Source organism: Sarcophilus harrisii, chromosome 1, assembly GCF_902635505.1.
Source record: "Sarcophilus harrisii chromosome 1, mSarHar1.11, whole genome shotgun sequence".
Classification (NCBI taxonomy): Eukaryota; Metazoa; Chordata; class Mammalia; order Dasyuromorphia; family Dasyuridae; genus Sarcophilus; species Sarcophilus harrisii.
In genome coordinates, this window is record NC_045426.1 from 192,309,585 (window position 1) to 192,334,122 (window position 24,538).

General features: G+C 34.6%; 1 protein-coding gene across 1 annotated transcript in view; it reads right to left on the minus strand.

Annotated features, from left to right (window-relative positions):
• ERAP1 (endoplasmic reticulum aminopeptidase 1) overlaps positions 1-24,326 on the minus strand; it is a 41,294-nt gene extending 16,968 nt beyond the window's left edge. Inside the window, exons 1-7 of the mRNA XM_031967935.1 lie at positions 24,082-24,326; positions 9,648-10,202; positions 9,265-9,403; positions 6,769-6,903; positions 3,562-3,682; positions 1,880-2,034; positions 375-488 (exon numbers count right to left, since the gene is read on the minus strand). Coding sequence (XP_031823795.1) covers positions 375-488; positions 1,880-2,034; positions 3,562-3,682; positions 6,769-6,903; positions 9,265-9,403; positions 9,648-10,202; positions 24,082-24,311 — 1,449 coding nt within the window. The 5' untranslated portion in view covers positions 24,312-24,326. The remainder of the gene's footprint in view (positions 1-374; positions 489-1,879; positions 2,035-3,561; positions 3,683-6,768; positions 6,904-9,264; positions 9,404-9,647; positions 10,203-24,081) is intronic.
• Between the last annotated feature and the right edge of the window lie 212 nt (positions 24,327-24,538).

The window sequence follows — 24,538 nt, forward strand, 5'->3', positions numbered from 1 at the left end:
GTATACAAATAAAGCTTCTGTGATGGTCAAACAACATGACATGTGAAGAAAATATGTGATAGATTGATTGTCATTCATTATCTTTATTATTACACATTCTAAAAAATAAAAGAATCTTAAATAAAAAGACACTCTCATGACAATGATAAATTCATATCCTTTCTGTAAATAAATATTTAGATGGAGTCACTCTTTTTGGGGGGTATATTTTAAAGGTACTTATAAAGCTAAATCCACATAATGGATTCACCAGAAGAAAAATATACTCTCTCTTTAAGATTTCTTAGAGAAGATGATCATTAAAACATCTATAAGAATCTTTCAAAAATGCAATTTAAAGTGGAAAAAGAAAATTTAAAAATAATGCTACTTACAACTTTCAAATCTGGATGGGTCACATTGACAGACACGAACTCCATAAACTTTGCAAATCCTTCATTTAGCCAAAGATCATTCCACCATTCCATGGTGACAAGATTCCCAAACCACTGAAAAACAATATACATTTCTCATGTTACAAGGAAGAGGCCAGGTAGATATACATATACACACACATGTATAATAATCAAGAAACTTTGTAGCAAGAAGTAGATTTTAGAGTTCTTTATATTTCTATATTAATTCAAACATATGTATCTAGCTTAATGGGCAGGTAAGTGCCATAATGAATAGAGTGTTGAACCTAGAGTCAAGACAATTCATCTTCATAAGTTTAAATCTGGCCTCAAGAAAATTATTAGCTGTGTGACCCTGGGCAACTCATTTAACCTATTTATCTCAATTTTTATAAGATGGAGAAGGAAACATTAGAGTAGTCCAGTATCTTTACCAAGAAAAGCTCAAAATGGGGTCACAAAGAATCATACACAGCTGAAACAACTGAATAGCAACAAAAAATTAGCTTAATAGTCATTTTTTAATAAATTACTTATCAGAAACAAAAGAAGTACCCTTTAAAAGTACATGAAGAAGAAAAAAATTGTTCTTTGGGTCATCAGATCATAGACCAACAGCTAGAAGGGACTCAAAGATTATCTGATCTATGTCCTCATTTTATAGATTAGCAAACTGAGATTAAATGATTTATACAATATAGTAAATGACAAGGCTGTGGAGATTTAAACTCAGATATGGTGTCTCCGAGTTCAATACTCTTTCCGCTGTACATGCTATCTGCAAAAATGATCATTTTGATGTAATAGAAATCCCAATACTTTTTCAACAAATCCCAAGCTACCTGGCCTTGGGAATGATGTAGTCCCCTTAGGAATCCAGCTATTGAGAATGATGTAGCACAACTTTGGAGAATATGTGTGAAAGAGAGTTGGGTCTGATATTTTTATTCAACCAAGCTATCCTTTGAGGATGGCTAATTTGTCATACAAAAGTCTGAGTTGTTCTCTCTCACCTAGACTCAAGAAATTAGCACTTCTTAATTTCATGAAAGAAAGGGGATCATTGTTAGCTCCCATTACCAAACTTCTCACCAATCACATGAACCCCAATCTCATAATGTCATTTACCCCGCTCTGTTCTTTTTTCTGTATTCCCCACATCCTTATAAATTTACCTGCTTGCTCCTACTTTTTGCTATCATCCTCTTTCGGAATTCAACCCACTTTAATTAATATCACAATTATAATAAAATTCTTGAATTGAAGATGGACTAAGCTTTCAAATTCTCTTGAGACAGAATTTCTCAAGAGAGAGACCTCAATATGGAATCACAATATTTTAAGATTCCCCTGAACCCCAACAATTTTACTTTCAAGGAAGGAATTTTTAGAAAGGTCTAAATTAAAATGTTACAAAAATGCCGCCAAATCTACCAATTATTTCAAACACCTTTTGCATTTTTGCAGCTGGAAGACACAATTACCTGGTGGGCCAGTTCATGAGCTATTACCATGGTGATCCCAAGTCTACTGGAAGCAGAGGATTTTTCTGTGTCATACAACAGTCCAGATTCTCTGTATGTTGTCAATCCCCAGTTTTCCATGGCACCAGACTGAAAGTCAGGGATGGCAACAAGATCTAAAAATAATAGTTTAACATACAACTCTATTATAAGCTCAGGATACACTAACCTTCAAAAGTTTTGATGCATAGTGCTAAAGGAAAATAAAACAGACAAAGGGGAGTTAGGAGGTTCTTAACATTGGCTCTGTGAACTTGTTTTTAAAAGAAATTGAAAACTTTATTTCAATACAATGGGCTCTCTGTGTCATCCCTTGTAAATTATATTTTACTTTATGCACTTAAAAACAATATTCTAAGAAGGGATTCAGCCTGATATGGAAATATGTTTTGCATGACTGCACATGTATAACCTATTGCACATGTATAACAAATTGCTTACCATGGGAGGAGAGGAAGAAGGGAGAAAATTTGGAACTCAAAAAAAATTTAAAATATTAAAAATTATTTTTACATTTAATTGGAGAAATATTAAAAATATTATTAAAGTTGGAAAAAAAGAAGAGATTCATAGACCACCAGATTGCCAAAGTGTCCTGTCCTTGGAGTCTAGTATTCTGCATAATCATGTAGGAAAGAAAATACATATTATTCAATATTATTGAAATAGACTTTCACAAACTTCCTTGGGGAGAAAAAACTAGTAAAAATCTAATAGTTTGATTCATCTTTAAGAATGCCTCCTTAATGGACAGAAGCAGCTACACCCAAAGAAAGAACACTGGGAAATGAATGTAAACTGCTTGCATTTTTGTCTTCCTGTGCAACAAGAGAACTCTTCGGTTCTGCACACATATATTGTATCTAGGATACATTGTGACATATTTAACTTGTATAGGACTGCTCGCCATCTGGGGGAGGGGGTGAAGGGAGAGAGGGGGTGAAGAGAGGGAGGGGGTGAAGGGAAGGAGGGGAAAAGTCAGAACAGAAGTGAGTGCAAGGGATAATGTTGTAAAAAAAATTACCCAGGCATGGGCTCTGGCAATAAGTTATAATTTAAAAAAAAAAGAATGCCTCCTTATTGATTCAAGTCAATTCCAATAGATTTGGGATGAAAAGTCCCATCCCCATACAAAGAGAGAACTGTGGAGACTGAATGTGGATCAAAGCATGGTATTTTCGCCTTTTGCTGTTGTGATTGTTTGTTTGCTTGTTTTTTCCCTTTCTCATGTTTTCTTTTCCCTTTTGATGTGATGGAAATATGTTTAGAAGAATTGCTCATATTTATCCTGTATCGAATTGCTTGCTGTCTTGGTTGAGGCAAAGAGGGAGAAAAATTTGGAACACAAGGTTTTGCAGAAGTAAATATTAAAAATTATCTTTGCATGTATTTGAAAAAATAAAATACTCTTTAAACAAAGAATGCCTCCTTATGCTGTCCTCAAGGATTGCATATAGAGGTATCTGCATTTCATGAATTTTATTATAGAACAAGAGTGTGGAAATGTATAGAATGTTGTACACATACCAGATTTGTTCTTTGGGATAGTGATGAGCAAACAATTATGTTGTTCGGTCTACCTCTGGGACTTTGAGATGTATTCCTATGCTGTGTTTTATAAACCTTCTAATTAAAAACTTTACCTTGTTTGGGTAAAGGATATGGAATATTGAAATAATCCTCATAAAAGTCCAGAAGAGTCACTGCAGTATCCAGAGCATAACCTGACTGGTTTATCTTCTCTGGTATAGTATACACAGAAACCTGGGGAAAGAGGCAAATGAGTTCATATGAAATAATTTAACTACTTCCAGTTACAATCAGGAAGAGGAGCAGAACCTCTATTCAAAGATATCAGTGCTCATACAATATTCAAAAGGACAATGAGTAAGTGACTCACAGCAACAGTAATTAAGAAAAAAAATCTTTATTGTAATTTTCTTGTATATGTGCACATCTTCTGAATAACAGACCCCCAAATCACTTCCAAAGTATTTTATGATAGAATGATATGACTATCAGTTGTTTTGTATATATTTGTTTGTGTATTGTCTCTCCCATTCTATTATAAGTTCCTTGAAGGCAGAGTCTATTTTTTACCCCCTTTTTTGTATTCTTATCATTTAGCACAGTGCCTGACACATATAAATGCTTAATAAGTGTTAATTGATTGAATAATATATAATAACTGCTCCACTTTTTAAAATATGCTGAGGAAACCATTCAGACCTTATGCATACCCTAATTATTGTCTACTTCTTTTTCCTCCAACTAAACAGCCAGAAAAATGTAGTGCTACTTTTGTTCTTCCTATTGATTTGGGGTTGTTTTTCAAACAAAGGAAGAGAAATTCAAACCAATGATGTGAGAGTGATTTTACTGCATGTGGTTTGAGTCAGAGCTTTATCACTTCTCTGTTTTGTTTTAATACCCTCTTAAAGCATGTCATTCCTTGCGCAAGAAGCTTTCATAGCTCCTTATCACCTGTGAGATAAAAAATATAAACTCCTTATTTTGGCACTTAAAGCCAGTCACAATTTGGTCTATTTTGACAGACATTTCACATTACTCTGAGTACTCCCTGAATGAAGCATTCTCTTGCTCCTCCATTCCTTTGCCTGGGCTGGCTCCCATGCTTGGATGCATTCCCAATCTCTATCTCTTAGAGTGTTTAGTTTCCTTCAAAGCATATTTCAAGTGCTTCCTACCAAAAGGTTTTTCTCAACCCCCTAATGGTTAGAGTCTATTCTGTCCTCAAAGAATAGTATAGTCACTTATTTATGTAAATACTGCTTTTCCCCCATCCCCCAAATAGAATGTAAGCTCCTTGAAGGTTCATTTCTCTTTCTGTCAGCATTCCTAGTACGTAGAACAGTCTTGTCAGCATAGTCAAAGTTCAATAAATGCTTGTGGAATTAAAATTAATTTCAAAACATAATGTTTAAATGACAAATATGATAAGAATAGTAAGCAATGGATTACAGGTAAATGATTTATAGACAGAAAGGCAAAGTTGGGGCCAAAGCAAACTATATGATCTAAAGTTCAGCTCCTTGAGAGCAGAGCTTGTTTCATTCTTTGTTTTATCCTCAGAACCTAACACAATACAGTGCTAACACAAAGAAGGCACTTTATAAATGCTTATTGGTTAATGGATGGAAGAGCCTTACAAGATGGAAAACTGGGGATTCTTGGTAAGCTGGCAATAATATCAAGTTATGAGAGGGGCAAGTTAGAGAGGGAATTTTGCCAGTGAAATGAGGTTCTAAACCCCAAATCTTAATTGAACTACATTAAGATCAAAAATGAAAAATAGTGACATATAAATTTTAAATTAAAAAAATTATCAAGAAGACCACAGCAACATACTACAAAAATTATGCAGTATGACCAGTTTGTCATACTAGGAATAGAGTCCTGATATAATATTACATAGCTATAGATATAATTAACTATATTAATAATAGGAACAACAAAAGATTATAAAATAAACCCAACTAAATCACCAGCATTTCTTCCTATTAACCAACAAAATCCAATGGGATTAGAATATAAGCTCTTTGAGAACAAGATCTATTTTAGCTGACTTTATTATTAATTTATTATTTATTATAAATTATTCCTGGTGTTTAGCACAGTTCTTGGAACATAATAAGAACTTAATAAATATTTTACTTATCTATTATGAAAGAGACAGATTAGGGTAATTATAGTCTGGAGGCAAAAAGGAAAAATTAGAACTAAAGAAAAGATTATATAAAGTAAGAAAATAAGAATTCTAGAGGAATTTGAGGAAATCAAAGCTTTGCGGAGATAGCAACCAGTTGAAATCGGACATACTGCCAAAAAATTCTATTTTAAGGATGGAAATCTAGAGACAAAAAGCAGGAATTGAGGGAAGAAATCAAAATAATGTGTTAAACTGACAAATCTATGTAATCAATACCCACAATTTGTTTAATCTATACATAGTCCATGATTATTCACACTGAAACAAATAATTAATAGTAATTCATTTAAAATAACTTGTATAACAGAAGGATATTGAATAAGAACAAAGAAAAAAATAAACTTGTGGTTCCAAGGCTGCAGAAGAAAAAAAAAAGAAAATTCCTTTTAATTAATTGAATAAGGAAAAAAGAGAAGCATCAGTAGACTTCTGCTGAAGGTGCTTCTAGAATTTTTTCATCATGGCAGCAATAATAAGCACAGGCAAAGAGCAATTAAATGAAGAATTAACTCTAAGTCTGGGTTGTTTTAGGTGCCTAGTCTTCAGTAATGTACTTGGAAAGAACTCTGAAACCTGTAGTAAAGACTCACTTCTAGGTCAGCCTTTGCAATTACCAATTAGACTTATTAATTAACAGCATTTCCTGAGTACATAGTATAGCAGACTCAAAGCACTATGTAAAAAATAGAGATTTTTAGTTCCTCTTGTACAGTGATGAAGAGAGCCATCTACACCCAGAGAAAGAACCATGGGAATAGAGTATGGAATACAACATAGCATTCTCACTCTGTTGTTATTTGCTTGCATTTTGTTTTCTTTCTCGGTTTTTCTTTTTTTTTCCTTCTTGATCTGATTTTTCTTGTGCAACAATTATATAAATATGTATACATATATTGGATCTAACATGTATTTCGACATATTTAACATATATTGGACTACCTGCTAGATAGGAGAGGGGGTGGGGGAAGGAGGGGAAAAATTGGAACAAAAGGTTATGCAAGGGTCAATATTGGAAAAATTACCCCTGCATATGCTTTGTAACTAAAAAGCTTTTATAATAATAAAAAAATAAAAATTAAATTAAATTAAAAATAGAGACTTTTGACACCCATAGATTTACCTTGATTCCACTTTTAGTCATTTTGCTGACAGATTCAAAGTCGGAAATAATAAAAGCAACAAGGTAAGTGCTCATCTTCACAGTGACATCAAAGTAGTCTTCTATTAGTCCTTCATCAATATTCATGGATTTCATCTAGATTCAAGACACCTTCAATCATTAAACATTTCAAAGATTCACAATAAAATTTAAAGAACAATTTTAAAAGGTATGTCAAAAATGTGACAGAATATAAGCCCTTGATAGTAGGAACTGATTTTGCTTTTGTCTCTGTACATACTACACCTAGCTGAGGGTCTGGCATATAGAAGATATTTAATAAACACTTCTTGATTGATTAATCAATATTATGTGGCACTTAGATTTCCTATAGTCCTATTTCTTTCATTTTCTTTTATTCCCTTAACTTAAATATAAATAAATAAATAACTTAAAATTAAGGGTGGGACACACATACACAAACAAATAGCAGCATAGAAGAACCATTCATTTCTAAGTAGTAATCCATATGATCATACAACTGATTCAAATATGAAAAATCTAAGGGAAACAAGAAGAAGGAACAATGCAAAGAGAGTTCCCGATTTTACTTAAAATATGGTTTACTTTTCATAGAAATAGCTTGTAAGAAAGCTCAGAAATATTGCATCCTATTTTCCCTAATTCTACATAGAAAGCTAAATTAATCTCTCCCTAATCCTTTCCTTTCCAGTCTTTTGCAAATTTTTATCCTTTTCACCAAGAAATTAGTTCACTGAGAAAGGTGATGGAGATGAAGAACTGAGAAGTGTTTCTTAAGCAGAGTAGTCAAGAAATATGGCTATTCTTCCTGTTAATAGTCAACCCTCCTAAATCTAAATAGATAGAAGATTTAGCCAATTCAACTCCCTTTTCTTGCCCCAGCCACTGAGGTGAGACCCCTCTGAAGAGGTCTTGGAAAAAAAGGTAAATACATGAGTTTGGTCCTTGGCAAAAACATTTGTAATGAGTAGTTTGTGTTTAGTACCTTTTAATTGTCTCACTGTGTCATTCTATTGCATATTGGTAACCCCCTTTTCCCTCCTCTCACCCTGAGGTGCCCTCATGATCCTCACCATTGTGGTAAACCCAAAGCAGCCTCTGAAAACTCCTAAACTATCTTTCCTTCCTCTCCTCATCAAGAATCTCATTTCCTTGCTCTACTCAATTCAGCATTAAGCACATGTAAGATCAGGATCTAGGCATCTGGGGAAATAGAGATGAAAAAGAGATAATCCCTGCTTTCATAAAACAGATAATGTCCTAGAATGAAGTCAAAGGAGATCAGCTAGTGTCAACACTAGACGATAGAAAAATACTTTGATTAAATAATTTCCACTGATCATCATATTCTCATTAGGGTGACTCCCACATTCTTTTATCAGTCCACCATTATATGCATTTTAGAATTTTTAATGAAAATTCTAATTAAGTTACATGTGGATTTGTATGCATTGTCCAAGGAATTAGGATTAATGGGAAAATGATGACTGGATCAGAATTCCCTTGCATCTTGTAGAGTTTTGAATTTGGTCCTGTCCTTTTTTTAAAATTTTATCAATACTTGGATTAAGACAACTTTAGGCAAGTCACTTGAATTCTTCTGAAACTCAATTTATTTATCTGTCAAAAGAAGGGATTGGATTAATCAAGAGTTATTAACATAGTGTATATGAACTTTTAAAATTATCTTTATGGCTACATTTCAATATTCTTGGCTTCCTCTGGAACTCTTTGCATTTTATTTTATGCAATTAAGAATATTATTTTGAGAAGGGGCTCATTAGTTTCATTAGACTTCCAAAGGATCCATGACACAAAGATATGAACTGAAGGAATTCCTAAGATCCCTTAAATTGGTTGTCTAATGTCACTACCACAAAATGAGAAGAAACACTGGTCATATCTATTTTGATTTTTGATTAAACATACTTAAATATTCCTTTTATTTAGGAAAAACTATGTTATCCATTTTCATATTACATCAACATCATATAGAGCTAAAATATTATTTTCACTCATATATTTGTTTCTCCAATATTCAAATTATTTCAAAATATATCTGTAGAAAATATATAAACTAGCACCTAGAAAAATAGCTCCATTTTTGGAAAACTTAATCTTTTTAAAATTATATTGATTTAAACAAAGATTTTAGGAAATAATCTTTTAAAATTACATAAAATTTTCTAAAGCATTTTCTTCTTCCCTCTAATTTTGTATCAATCCTTAATCCTTGTTATCCCCTTAAGTAGCAAAACAATTTTCAGGAGAAAACTAAAATAGTTTTAATATCAAGAGAGTTTCTAAAATGCAGAGATTAATTTGATATAGATTTAAAAAAGAACTTGGTGAGTTTTTTTTAAAAATAGGCAAGAATAAAAACATAGATTGAATGTATGCTCTAAAGGACCACAAGGCTATATCTATTTCTCACTTTTATTCTTAGAGTTAAAAAATAAAGGAATACAAACTTACTAATGGCATGTTAGAGAGCGCAAGGTGCTTTGGATCTCTTCTAATCCTGACTGAAAATTTTGCTTTAAAGGCTGGCTCATCAAAGCAGGGAAAGGCCATCCGAGCTGATGTTGGTTCAAACTGTGTAGACGCTAATATTCTGTAATTAAAGCAATAAAATGAAAAGGTAAGAGATGGAATTTACCATTATAAGTCAAAACAATATATGCCTCCATCCGTTCTTCTCCACTATTATTCCCCTTCAGCAATAAAGTCAACTCCATGAGTAAAGAATAACAGTGGAGATAAAGAGAAGGAAACGTAAAGGAAAATCTTAATGAATTTTTAAAAAATTGTTGGAGCCAATAAGCCTTTATATTTGTTTATTTTAGAAAAAAAATTACCTCACTTCTCCCTTCTGAGTTCTATAGGAACTTTTATAAAATCCATGGAAAGTTTCAGAAAGAAAGGCAGAATATTCAATTTTAACGATGTACTGATGTCCCATCAGAAGAGGTTTATTGGCTAGAATTGCAATTTGCTCATTGGGTGGATACTCTAGAACAGTCACTGGTTGTTCTACTGTACTATCTTGGCTTTTTTCTCGGAGGGTGGCCCTGGTGATCTGCAGGTTTTGACTATGTAGAATAATGAAACTGGTGGGCTGATTGACGGTGATTTCTATTTCAGTGGTTCCCAAGAATGTCAAAGTGGTGAGATTAGCATGGATCATCAGATCATAATGAACTGGAAAGATGTAATCAGGAAGCCGCATCTTATTCCAAGGAAATGGAGCTCCATTAGTAGCTTTTGGAGAGTTTATGTCCATGCCGTGGCAATTCATAGAAGCCATCATAATCCAAATAGTCAACAGTGAAGGAAAAAAAGATGATGCAGTCTTAAGTGGCAATTTAAGTGGGAAAAAAGCCATCTTGTTCTTGCTCCTAAAATCACAGACCCTAGAAAGCAAAAGAAATAATGTAAATAAAGGAAGAAACATAAGTAAAGATAGCTTTCCCATTCCTTTGCTCCTTCTAAGTCATTAGGTAATTCTCATTTGCTTCCACAAGTTATTCCTCAGAAAAGTCAAAATGTCTTCATTATCTTTTATTTTATCCAAGAATAAATGTTTTCTATTAGTAATAATCACTCTAACACCTATTAAAAGTAATCATTTGACTTTAATGATTAAAATAAGCAATCTCTATATCACACATCACAATAAACTCTAAGTGAACATAAATATAAAAAGCCCAACCAAAAAATTAGATTAAAATGATATCAGTAAGAAAGTTTGTATATCTGTAGTTAGAAAGAAGATTCATAACAAAGCAACAAGCATTTACTAAACAGTTACTATATGGTTGAGTGATGTATACGTGCAGGGATGTGTTAGAGTCAGCTCAAATAGGTCAGGAGAACTAATTGTTAAAATTTTAGTGAGAACATTTAACACCATGGAAATCTATAAACACTGCAAATCAAAACTTGATTTTTAGTGATCATGCTGGAGAAAATGTTAATAACACAAATTAAACTTGAAAGCAAGACTTATATACATTCTCCTGCACTACACTCCCTCCTTTATATGAGCCATTAGAGTTAGGAAAACAAAAATGAAAGCATGGGAAAATTGATATGAACTGATGTGAAGTAAGCAGAACCAGGAAAATAGAATATACAATGAGGAAAATAACATAATCAAAATCACTTTTAAAGTACCATTGAGTGCTATGTAATTATGACTAAATTTGGCTCTGGAAAGGAGTTAAATAAAAGTACCTCTCTCCTTTCTTTGAGGAGATGAGGAATTATGGCTATGGGATATTACATATAATAATATTGTCAGACATGGATAGTTAAAATGATAACAGCAAGCATTTATATTTTTACAAAGCACTTTACAAACATCTCATTTTAATCTCACGACAATTCTGTGAGGTAGTGCTATTATCATCATTTTACTGATGAGGAAAATGAGCAAGACAGGTTAAATGATTTTTGGGGGTCATGCCATTAGCAAAGTATTTTAGGGCAATTTTGAATTCAGGACTTTTTAACATGATTTGCCAAGAATTGCTTTTTTCCTCTTTATTTTTAAAATCTCTATTGCAAGGGTTAGCTCTTTAGGTACAGGAGCACTTAGTATATATTGCTAAATGACATAAAAACAAAAATCAATGCCAGTCATTAATGATAAATGGTAAGGTATGATTTCTCTGATGATCATTAATAAGATATTTATTAATAACAAGATGATCTGTCAAGATAGGAAGTCACAACTTCACATTATCATTTAGGTTAAGCATAATTTTAACTGTTTATAAGGATTCTTACATAAACTGTCATCTGTTGTCAAAAATGTTACTAAGCTGCTTTTTCTTGGATTAGGGTGAGGAATAGGGAAATCCTTTCCTCCCAGATTTTCTCCTCCTTTTCATAAGCTCAAATAAAGGAGAGAATAAGTAGTTCACAGTATACACCATCTCTGTTTTTAAAGAGCAACAGCGATGGCAGTATGGGGAATCTGGTCATTATCATGGAACTCAGGACATCCTTGTGAGGTAAACTGGCATTATAGAATCTTGAAGTTGGATTGCCAAAAACCTAGGTTTGAATCCCACCCCCAGTATTTACTGGCTGTTTGACCACAGTTAAATTACTGAACCTATCTGAGTCTGTTTCCTCATCTACTTAAAAACATAAACAAATCTTACTAATATCATGATTTGTTTATGTTTTATGTCTGAGTCTGGATTACAGCCCTTGTTCAATTACAGAAAAGGTACCCCTCTTTAAACCTTAGAAAAATGTGAAATGGGAAGTAGACTAATTACAAAAGAAAAAAATGCATTCTATTCCTTCAATCATCCATCGGAAGATTGTTAGTAAGAGTTAAATGAGTTAACATATGTAAAATACTTTGTTAACATTAAAACACTATATAAATGCTTTTTTTGTATTATTATTATCCATCCCTAGTTATGTGGCTAATTTCTCCATATTGTCAAAGCAGGATATTAGAGTAACTGTTGTTGCCTTTAAGGAACTTTCCCAACCTCTCTTAATTCTAGTGCCTTCCTTCTGTTTTAATTATTTCCTATTTATCCTGTATATAGCTTGCTTTGTATACATTTGTTTTCATCTTGTCTCATCCATTTCACTGTAAGCTCCTTATGGACAGGGACTATCTTTTGCCTGTTTTGGTAGCCTCAGTGCTTAGCATTGTGTCTGACACATATATAGTAGGTACTTAATAAATGTTTATATTATCCCCAGTGCTCCCACATATATAGTAGATACTGTGCCTGACACATATATAGTAGGTACTTAATAAATGTTTATATTATCCCCAGTGCTTACACATATATAGTAAGTTCTGTGCCTGACACATATATAGTAGGTACTTAATAAATGTTTATATTATCCCCAATGCTTACACATATATAGTAGGTACTGTGCCTGACACATATATAGTAGAAGTAGATATTTAATAAATGTTTATTGATTGAATGATATTGATTACGGAGAAATAGCATACCAACATATAAGTAGGCATAAAATGTATTCCATGTAAATATAAGATAATTTCAGAAGGGGAGGTATTAGCAACCGAGAGATATCAGAAAAGATCTCACTTGCAGTTCTGCCCCTTGAGGAATCTTGCTTTGAAGGAAGCTAGAGAACTAATAGCAAAGTAGGGAGCTACAAGTATAAAGCAGTGAAGAACCCCATCTTCCGTCTCTAATCTCAACTCATTCTGATTTTTTGGACCACAATGATTTCTTGACATCTTTTTTTTTTTTATAGAATTGGGTCATGTCCTTATTTTCATCCTGTTACCTGACCTTGTATCCATCTTTTGTACATTTCTTTTTAAAAAGTGAATTGGTTGATGAGCTTCCTGCACATCCACATAGGATCTTTCCAGACAAGCTCCATTTTTCCTTTTCATTGGAATTGTTCCCTTTCTTGTCATTTGAATTGTTCTAGCTAAGTGATACAGTAGATGATATATTATTCAATTTTGAGTCAAGAAGACCTGAGTTTTAATCCTGCCCCAGATATTACTAGCCTTGTGACTTTGGCCAAGTCATTTCTCTTAGCCTCAGTTTTCTTGTTGGTAAAATGGGGATCGCATGGAAAAAGATATCCTCATCCAGAGAGAGAGAACAATGGAGACTGAATTTGGATCAAAGCATAGTATTTTCACCTTTTTGTTGTTGTTATTTTTTTTCCTCAATTTTTCCCCTTTTGATTTGATTTTTCTTTCACAGCATAACAAATGTGGAAAATGTTTAAAAGAATTGCACATGTTTAACCTATATTAGATAGCTTGCTGTCGTGAGGAAAGTGGGGGAGAGGGAGAAAAATTGGAACACAAAGTTTTGCAAAGGTGAATGATGAAAACTATCTTTGCATGTATTTGGAAAAAATAAAATGCTATTTTTTATAAAACAGGGATCACCAACCATTCTGGAGAACAGTTTGGAACTATGTCCAAAGGGCTATAAAACTGTGCATATCCTTTGAGCTAGCAATGCCATTACTGGGTCTATATCCCAAGGAAATCATTAAGGAGGGAAAAGGATCCACATATGCAGAAATGTTTGTAGCAGCTCTTTTTATGGTAGCAAAGAATTGGACAATTCTCCATCAATTGGAGAATTGCTGAACAAGTTGTGGTATATGAAAATAATGGAATAACTAACAAATAAATAAATAATGCCCATAAATAAATGACAAATGTTTTGATAATAAATATAATAATAATAATGTATCATAATATAATAAATAAAAATGAAATTTAAAACAAATAAATGAGAGTTTTAGGATAAAAATAAATAAACAAAAATTTTAAAAAGCAAAAAAAAATCATAAATAAATAAATAAGTTTGAGGAAATATATAAATAAATAGAAATAAAATAATCATAAAAAATGATGAACAACCTGATTTTAGAAAGGCCTGGAAAGATTTACATGAACTGATGTTGAAAAAAAAAACTGATGTTGAGTGAAGCAAGCAGAACCAGGAATACATTGTATATAGAAACAACAAGAATGTGCAATGATCAATTATGAAAGGCTTGTTTCTTCTCAGTGGTTGAGTGATCCAAAACAATCCCAATAGATTTTTGACAGAAAATGTTATCTGCATTCAGAAAAAGAATTATGGAGACTGAATGTAAATCAACACATGTTTTGTTCACTTCTTTTTTCTGTTTTTTAATCTCTCCCATGGTTTTCCCCTTTTGCTCTGATTTTTCTCTCCCAACATGATTCATAAAGCAATGTGTATTAATTTTTTTTTAAATGGAGATCAAAATAGCATCAATCTCGCAGGGCTATTGTTAGGATCAAATAAGACACAAATGTAAAGTGCTTTGCAAACTTTAAGATAGTATCATTATATCTTCATATTCACTTATTGCACATCTCCCATCCCTCTTGGACTGACTTTCCCTATAGCATTTAAGTTCTGCAACTCCAACTTGGTTTTTCTCTGAATCCCTTAACAACTCCTTCCCCAGAAGCTAGGATTTTCTCAGATTTCCTCTCTGTATCACCAGCTAGGAATAAGTGGTCACTTAACCTCAGAGGTCCTATCATTTCTGCCCCTTCTCCAATCTATCCTTTACACAGTTGCCAAAATAACCTTAATAACCAGAAGGACTCAAGCCTGGTTGACAGATTGGGCTAACAAATCTAACTAGCTAACAAATGGGTAACGTATCTTCACTTAGAAGGAAGTCTCATGTGAAATGGCATATGGCTCTGCTCTTATGCCTGTTCCGTTGAATTCTGACTTGAACAAAGGCATGAATGTGTGGAAGTGCCCCTGAGATTAATATGTCTGTTTTATATAAGTTACAAGAAGACGCATCGGACATGGAGTAAGTGAGCCAAAGTGTTGCTCATTCCCAGACACCTTTGCTGGTGTTCACTGCCGGAACTTGTTGAGCTGTGCAGGCTTTTCTCTCCACTCCCCCCCCAGCTGGACCAAACCAGCCTTGTGGTCAACTATTTTTGCAAAACCTCCTGTTTCTACGTTCACCTGTTCCTGGAAAAGATTGTCCATCCTTTTTCCCAACCTCTCCCTGCACTTCCCCTTTTTGGTTTTCAAGTATAAATCTCCCCTGCCTCTCCTGGGTATGGGTTCCTTTTTACCTTACATGGGAGGTGGGCAAGAGCTCGGCATTAGTGTCTGATTTTCCTCCTAATAAAACTTGTCTGTTTTCAACCTATCCTGGACTCCTCTGCAAGTTGAGAGGTGGGTTTTATTGGGTAGAATACTGATCAGATTTTCAGATGACCAAAAGGCATGAAAGACAATTCTCAGAAGACCACATTTAACAAGATAAAATTTAGACACAAATGTAAAAATCTTGAATTTTGAGGGGCAGCTAGTTGGTGCAGTAGATAGAGCAGCAGCCCTGAAGTCAGGAGGACCTGAGTTCAAATGTGACCTCAAAAAAAAAAAACAAAAACAAAAAAACTTGAACTTTGGTTTAAAAAAAATCAATTGAATAAATATAGGAAAGGAGAAATTTAGTTATAAAAAACAATTCACATGCTTAAGACCTGGGAGTTGTAGAACTAGTCAATAATATTCAGTGACAACCAAAAATGCTAATGAGATTTTATTTATTTATTTTTTGGCTGAAGCAATTGGGGTTAAGTGACTTGCCCAGGGTCACACAGCTAGGAAGTGTTAAGTGTCTGAGACCAGATTTGAACTCAGGTCCTCCTGACTTTAGGAGTGGTGCTCTGTGCACTGAATCACCTAGTTGCACAGTTAGAGATATTTTTAAAATAGAGATTAAAAAATTAAAAAAATATATTTTTAAGCTACATTAATAGAAACAAAATAGTTTCCAGAATAATTCAATTCAACTAAACTCAGTGGACAGTTATTAAGCACCTCCTGCGCCTAATGTACTAAACTAGACTGTAAGAATAAAAAACATAAAAATAAGTTTTCCAGAGATGTGATTATTGCCTCTAAGATCAAATATAAATTCCTGTTAACCATTTTTTAAATCTTTCACAATCTAGTCCCAATCTATCTTTCCAATCTTATGATATAATATTACTCCTTTTTACCCTATAGTCCATCAGCTGTTGCTTACATACTTCTATGTCATCCTTCTCTTAAAATCTCTTGAAATTCCTTCAAAACGTTGCCCAAGTGACAGGTCTTTCCCGATCCCCTTTCACAATTGTTAGTGCCCTCGCCCCAAAAAATGCATCTTATATTTATTTTGCAAATATTTTTATATATTGATTTTTATACAAATCATCTCTCCCAATAGAACATAAGCTCTTTGAGGACAAGGACTGCTTTATTTTGTCTTTGCGAATTCCCTAAAACTAGTATAGTGTTCAACAAGTAATAAGCATATGATTAAGCGTTGCTGATTGATAGCTCCTTTGTACTAAGATTGCATCTGGAAAATTGTGTATAAGTTCTAAGTGCCAGATATTAAATCAGACTGGGAAGGATCCAGAAGATGGAGATCAAGAAAGTGAAAGGGCATGAAACCATGCTAAACAAGAGTCAGATGACAGAATTGAGTGTGTTTAACCTGATAAAGACAAGACTTAGAATGGACATGAACACTGCCTTTCAATATGGAGATGAGTAATTTGACTTTTTCTTATTGGTCATAGGGATAAGAACAAGGGTCAGTAGTGCAAAAGAAGAGAGAGGAAGATCTTGATTCAATTAAAAAAACATTTTCTAACCATTAAAATTATTCACTAAACTTCTCTTTAGTGTCTCATTATGGGCCAGATATGGATGCCAAATTATGGAAGATTAGGCTGTTGAGTACTCACCTGGGAATAGAATGTATATTTTTCATTCAGGAATAGTTCAGCTGAGTGGAAAGAGACTGATAACCAGAGAACAGATCATGATTTAATTTATTATTATTCTCCCATGGCAACCCAAAAAAATCTTTTAAAACATATAAAGGTTGTAATCTGCCTCAAACACCTACAAAGTTTGGGATTCCTTGAAATATTTAAAATTTGTAAGTAGGTAGTAATATCTGGCATTTTAATATCACTATAAGTTTTGCAAAACTGAGGCAGACCCATGGTTAAATGACTATCCCAGAGTCATATAGATAGTAAGTCTATATGTCAATTCTTTACCTACTCTTCCTGCCTCAAGATCCATCTCTCTGTATACTTCTCTGTTTCATTTAGACAGCTAAGTAGTACAGTGGATGAAGGTCTAGGCCTGGATTCAGAAATATTCCTTTTCATGCATTCAAATCTGACCTCAAATGTGGTTCTGGACAAGTCATTTCACCCTGTTTGCCTCAGTTTCCTCATCTGTTCCTTGTACAGGAAAAGGAAATGCCAAACTATTCCTGTGTCTTTGAGAAGAAAATTCCAAATGGGATCATGAAGAATCAAACACAATTTTTAAAAATTACAGAACAAGAACAAATTTGCTATACTTGGGACAGGCTGTAATTTTTTTTGTAATTTTTATGCACCTCACAGATGCACCTCAACATCCTAGCAGTCCTTTCTGATATCATGGTCATCTAGGAAGATAACTGAGTCCCTTTGACATTGAGAAACAAGCACTTATTTCCTTGAGGACATATTATAAAATTAGTAAGACTCTCTTTCATTTTCCTCCTTCTTCATACTTTCAAGAAATTACAATGCTCATATATTCAAAGTGTAAATATGGTATCAGAGGCAAGGATATGCTAATAAATGTTTAACAGCCAGCACTGAAAAGAAAAAAAGAATGCACCATTTAAAAGTTTATTCTATATTATTATTAATATTTTTCTATCACTTTCTTAAATTTATAATATCAACATAATACATCAAACCCAGATAAATAGCATTTGTCAATTTCCAAAGCATAAATGCTCACATTGAAAATTTAATAGATACCCAGAAAACAAATACACTTTGTTTTAATACCCATCAGTGCCCTAGAACCCCTGGAAATTTTAAGGAAAATCAAGAAAAAAATTCATTATAACACATTAGAGATAAAAGTATTCCTATATAATGAGGGATGGCTAAGATCTTAACTTTGGAACTGCCATCCCAACTGAAGACAAGGCTCATTCATAAAGATTTTCAGCATCTCTTATTTCCAGCCTTACTGGGGCTTCAGATAGTATAAAGAATTTCTTTCGATAAATTTCATTTGGTTACGTGTATGGACTCTCTATTCCCCTATTCTGTTATGAGTTTATAAACCAATTTACCACAAAAATCATCCATCTTCAGGGGCCTATGATTTGCAAAATGAAAGAATTTAAATGGATAATACTTCATCAATCTGTCTTTTAATTCCAGGGAAAAAAATCTTATGAATTCAAAAATAGCATTAATTCAGTGATCTTGGACAACTTATTTTAGCTTTATAGGTTTCAGTTTTGTCATCTGTAAAATAGAGGGTTTGTATCAGATGATTTCTAAGATTTCTTTCATCTATAAATATCTGAGTTTCTGCTCAATTTTCCAAAAATGAAAGAAGAGGTCTAATGAAGTAGTTAATTCAGTTAATTCCTAGTCCCTTGAAGTATTCAAATGGCCAAATGATTACTTATTGGGTATCTTCCTACTTTAACATTCATTGATTCTGTAGAGATTAAATAAATATTTATTAAATGAATGAATTTAGTACTTCAAAAATTATCATTCTCTTCAAAATGTTCAAGTACTCAGGCATTAATAATAGGATAGACCCAGCATTATTACTTGACATCTTGTTCAAGCTTTTCCCCAATCTTCCCAGAGTAAACAGGAAGACTTTGCCTTTCTTGGATTGGCTCATTTCTAAGAATGAACATTTCATTTAACATAAAGTATTTCATAATTCTTGTCATCATACTTCCTAATGGAGCATAATTGTGCTGCTAATAATTTTCTCACCAAGTGCTGCAGACTCTAGTGAAATATCTCAAAGGACCATCTCATCTTATTCACACTGCCACTGCAATTCCTTTTAGAACAAGAGGCCTTAATTCAACTTAATTCAAACACAGAAAATTTGGGGTTTTTTTCTCTTTTTTTACATTTCCTCACATCCAGTATTCCCTCATTTCTCCTTTGCATAGCAAAAAGTATATACCATGCTCAGTTTTATTTAGCCTTCCTTTTCTATAAATATTGTTTCTTTGTTTTAAAATGAAAGAAACAAGCATGAGTCTATAATACAAAATGAAGGAATAAGGAATTTGGGTTTTATTGTTTTGTTTTGTTTTTGATAACTGACCCTAAGAATATCAAGAAAGAATTTCAATTATATTTCTCTGGTTAAAAACTACTTAAACATCTAGGAATTCTTCAATGAGGTTTTTGTTTGTTCAGTCATTCAGGTATGTCTAACTCTTTGATGCTCAATTTGGGGTTTTTCTTGCCAATTAGAGTGGTCTTTCATTTCCTTCTCCAGCTCATTTTTACAGATAAGAAAACAGAGGCAAACAGGATGAAATGACTTGTCCAAGACCACACAACTAGTAGGTATCTGAGGTTGGATTTGAACTTGGATAAATGAGTCTTCCTGATTTCAAGCTGAGAACTCTATCCACTATATCACCTAGCTGCCCCCTCAAGAAAAGTCCATTATGGAAGTCATTTATTTTTGTAGTATAATATTTTAAATACAAAAAGATTCAACAAGAATCTATCTAATACAATCTCTTTATTTTATAGATTGAGGCAAAGAAAAGTGAAGTGTTACAGTCTATCAGTAGTAGAGGCAATATTCGAACTCATGTCTTCTACCTTAAACTCTAGGTGCCGGCTGTCACTGAATGGGCAGTTGTCTCAGTCAAACTGAGACTTGAACTATATCTTGCCACTGGACCCTCTAGGAGAGTAAATGAAGCTGGAGACTTTGCATAACCCTCTGTCCCTCAAATCCAATTCCCTTGCATGTCATGGCACATTTCCCTGATGTCATGGTTCTCTTGGAGGAAGAAGCTCAAACAACAACAGTTACCTAAAACCTCAATTTCAACAGCATCTAAACTACCAAAAATGTGTCCGGTTGCAACATGGGCCACACTGATTTTTGAACTAAACATTTCAACTCCCATTGCTGTGAATTCATTCAAGTTCACCTGTACCTGAAATATCTACTTATTTATTTCCTGCAGGTTTCAGCCCGGCTGCCGCTTCTGCTATGAAACCTTCCATAGTCCCTCATTGTTAATGTTCTTTCAGTAGTTATATTATCTCTAATTTATCTATATCTTTATACATACATACATATACATATATGTATATATTAGTGTGTATATAAATACATAGACAAACATAGATAAATATGTGTGTATTATTTTCCCTAGTAAAACATAAGCTATTATAGAGTATAAGATACTTGCTCTTTATCTTTATACTCCCAGTACATTATATGTAGTTAGCACTTAAAAATGTTTTTTTTATTTAGTTGAATCATGATGATTGAATTCTATTTGATGATATTTTATTTTTAGAAAAAGTCTCTAATGTATTTGGTATTGACATGCTACCATCTAACACATCTTTCTCAGTCAGCTTTGTCAATGCTAATAATAGTTGGCTATCTATCTGATACCTGCTTACACAAACCGGAAAAATTCTAAATACCTCTGAAATCTCAGAAGAGAAGAAGAGGCTTTTTAAAAGAAGTCAGAAGTTTCTTCCTCCCTGCTCTGGAGCCCCATGGCTGGGAGGTAAAGCAAAAAGGAACCAGATAGTGTCCCCTTTTTAGTGAGAGCTTTACAATAACTGTGTTCATTTTTTTTTTTTAACTTTTGAGTTGTTTATTTAAACAGTTATTTTCAAACATTTTGGTCTCAAGATCCCTTTACAAGCTTAAAAATTACTGAGTACTCTCCATAGATAGAGCTTTTGCAAATGAATTATATTTAACAATATTTACTATGTGAGAAATTAAAACATCTTAGTATTATTAAAATAATTTTGACCTCATGATTCCCCTGCAGTGGTCTCAGGGACCTTGGGTTTCCAAACCACAGTCTGAAAACCATTGGTTTAAAACAATGATAAATACTTTCATTAAAGACAATTATGATTCCAGAGGACCCATGATGGAGCATGCTACTCACTTCTTGACATAAAAATTATGGACTCAAATTGCAGAATAAGATATAAATTTTCATATGTGATAAATGTAGGGATTTGTTTTGCTTGACTATATAATAAAGATTAATAATTTATGTACAATTCCCTCTGGTTATACTAAATACATTTTACTTGGCATTTATTAAAGTTAAAGTTTTAAAAAGAGAAAATATATACAAAAGAAAACAGAAGGAAAGAGAAACAAAAAATCAGGGAATCTGTGTTATGGATTTTTGAGGTTCAAAAGGAACCCCCAAAGGTTGGGGGGTTGCAGACCAATGTAGCAAGGTGTCTCAAAAGAATTTGCAGGCTTGAACCCATCTCCAAGTCAAGGGGCAAAGTTTATTGTAATTGTAATGCCAATTGAAGCGGGCTAAGTTCCAATAGGATTTGGCAAAGAATGAGGAGAAGATAAATTTATAGGACAAAGTTAGATAGACCAGAGCTTCATGTTACTTATTTGCTAATTTTATGGTTTACAGGTAGGTATTACAGGTCTATTCATCATTGTCTCAGGAACTTGGTTATCACTGACCAGCAGATTACCTATCTGACAGTCAGCAATATCTGTAGAACTATTCTAAGGTCAGAAAATGTTTAGAATCATCGACAGATAGATTGTTAGAACAATACCGCTCTAAGGATAGGCAACCTCAAGATTACTGCTAGAAACTGTACTGTATCATTATCATATAAAATTTAATATCTATTTTTAAAACAACATACAGAAGTTTATTTTTCACTTACAATCCTTTTTTTCTTCTATTCTCCATGGGCATACTTATCCGGTTCATTATAAAAATAAAAATTTGTAAAGAAATTTTTCAAAATCTTTCATTGAGTTACAAAAAAAAAAAAAAAAAAAAAAAAAAAAAAAACTTTTCCCCACCTATTATGTGTTTAACTGTAATTATCTGTTTAATCCCTAATCAAGCATTTCTAGAAACATAAGCAAAGCTCTGATTATCTTAGCACAAAACTGAGTCAGAACTAGACCGCTTGAATGAAGGAACATTTAATAAATGCAAATTTTAAAAAATGTTCATCTCCATATCCTAAATAATTGTGTGATGTGAAGGAACATATTTAATGATTCAAAATTTCTTGTACCACAGTCAAATCATTTTTCTTCCATACTTTTCTCCTCTATAAATGAAAGTGTTGGACAGTCCAGCATCTAAAGGTTCTATTCGGCTCTCGATCCTTGTTTAAAACTTCATAAAGGTTTCCAACAGCCCTTATTTACAAACCTCTCTATTCCCCCAAGCCTTCAGAAAGAAAACCATCACAAGATTATTTTGGAGGGGATAGATTGCTTTGTTTTGGCCTGAAAATCCAGGATGTGCTAGAGCTACTTCGAATTCTCTTCCAATATAAGTTATTCATTTTTCAGTGAGTAAATTTCCACCTTGGAAATCTACAAATGCTAAAAACCATGTCTGATGTACTATTTTGTGGATTGCCTAGCCAAGAGGTGTAGAAAATTATAATAACAAAGATGAAGTTTAGAAATGTGAGCTGATTGTTAAACATGCACCAGTATACATCCCCCTCCCAGAAATTCATTTTTATTTTCTCTGGTTGAATAAATTTTGTTTAATTTTGAGCAAATCTAGTTACTTATTGTAGCTTTTCTCTGAATTCAACATCTAAGAATTTCGAAATTCGAAATACAGAAGAAAAAAAAAAACAAGAAAAAGTTGAGTCCTTTCTGCTTTGTACTGAATTAATTATAAAACAGAAACGCGGGCTGCTAGGGCAGAGGAGCATGCTGGGACCAGGGGAGCGATGTTCAAAGGCAAATCTTTAATTTATTCTTGGTGGGAATAGAAAGTGACCTCTGGGTAGAGTTATAAAGACTCCTGCCTGATTCCACACATAATTAAACTGGAAAACAATTACAAAGCACTTAAATCTGGACAAAATCAAGGTAAGTTGTACTGAAGGGAACAGGAAAATCGAATTCACATGTCTCTAGAAGTCATGGAGGAAAGGAAGAAGTCCTCATCTAACAATGAGCCCTCCTTAACGGTCAGTTTCACTAAAGACCGGAAGACTACAATTCCCAGCAGGCCCCGCGGCTGCAACAACCCCCTAGCCGCAAACAGAAACCAGTCCCACTCCCCGGGCCAGACATTAGATAATGAAGCAGCATTTTAGGAGATGCAATTGATCAGAGAGAAGGCTGCACGTAGGTCTGGCCGGGGGTTGTGCCGGGACGGAACAAGGAGGAGGCCGGCTCCGTCGGGACAGCCGGGGACTTCCCAAGCGCGCGCTTTCGGAGGCGCCGAGGCTGGGGGGAGGAGGAGGAGGATCGGGCTAGTCTGGCGGGACGCGCTCGCCATGCTCAGGGCCGAGCCCAAGCTCCCGCTCGGACCCCAGCGTGGCTGCCCACGTGATTCCTCCTCTCCTTCCCTCCCCCCACCTAGAACCATCAGCGCGGCCCTTGCACACACACTAGAGTTGCACCGGCTGACTCGCAGAGCGCCCGCACGCTGGCCACTGCGGGAGGCGCCCGCCCAGCTGCCCTTCCCCCCCTCCTCCTGACCGGCTCGGCCCCTCACGCTGCAGGCTCGTGCAGACGGCGCAGCCAGACCCTGGCACCGGCGCTTCCGCCCCGCTCCTACCCAGGTGGGAGAGGAGGAGGCGCGGGGCAGGTGGGACCAGTATGCGCCCCCCCCTCCCCCTCCTCAATCCCCCTGGCCGCCCCCAAACTTCACCTCGATGCAGACCCGGCGGGCTTGTGCCTGAGTTTCTGGGGCCGGAGCCCGCGGTCCCACGCGCGTCCTTCGCAGCCCAGGCCTCTAAACGTGGGACTGAAAGTGAAAGTAGCAACTAGAGAGAAGAGGGAAGGCCCAGGAGGGCTGCGGCTGCCTACGCTCTTTCCTGGAGCATCAGTGGCCTCTGAGATGGGCGCCCTTGAGAGGTTGCAAGGGATATGTTCAGACATCTGCAGTAAAGCAGACTTTCGAGTTCCGAGAATTAGCAAAGTTCTGGCAAGCTAACCTGGCCGTAAACTGTTTAAGGGAGTGATGTAGGGGAGGGGATGCAAAGCAATAATCGTTATCCCTTTTATATCATATAGCACGTGTGCATACATTTTCTTACGACTCGATGAACTGTCCGATGTAATCTTCAAGTATCAGTCCATAAGTATTTCGTTTATCAGTCTGCAAG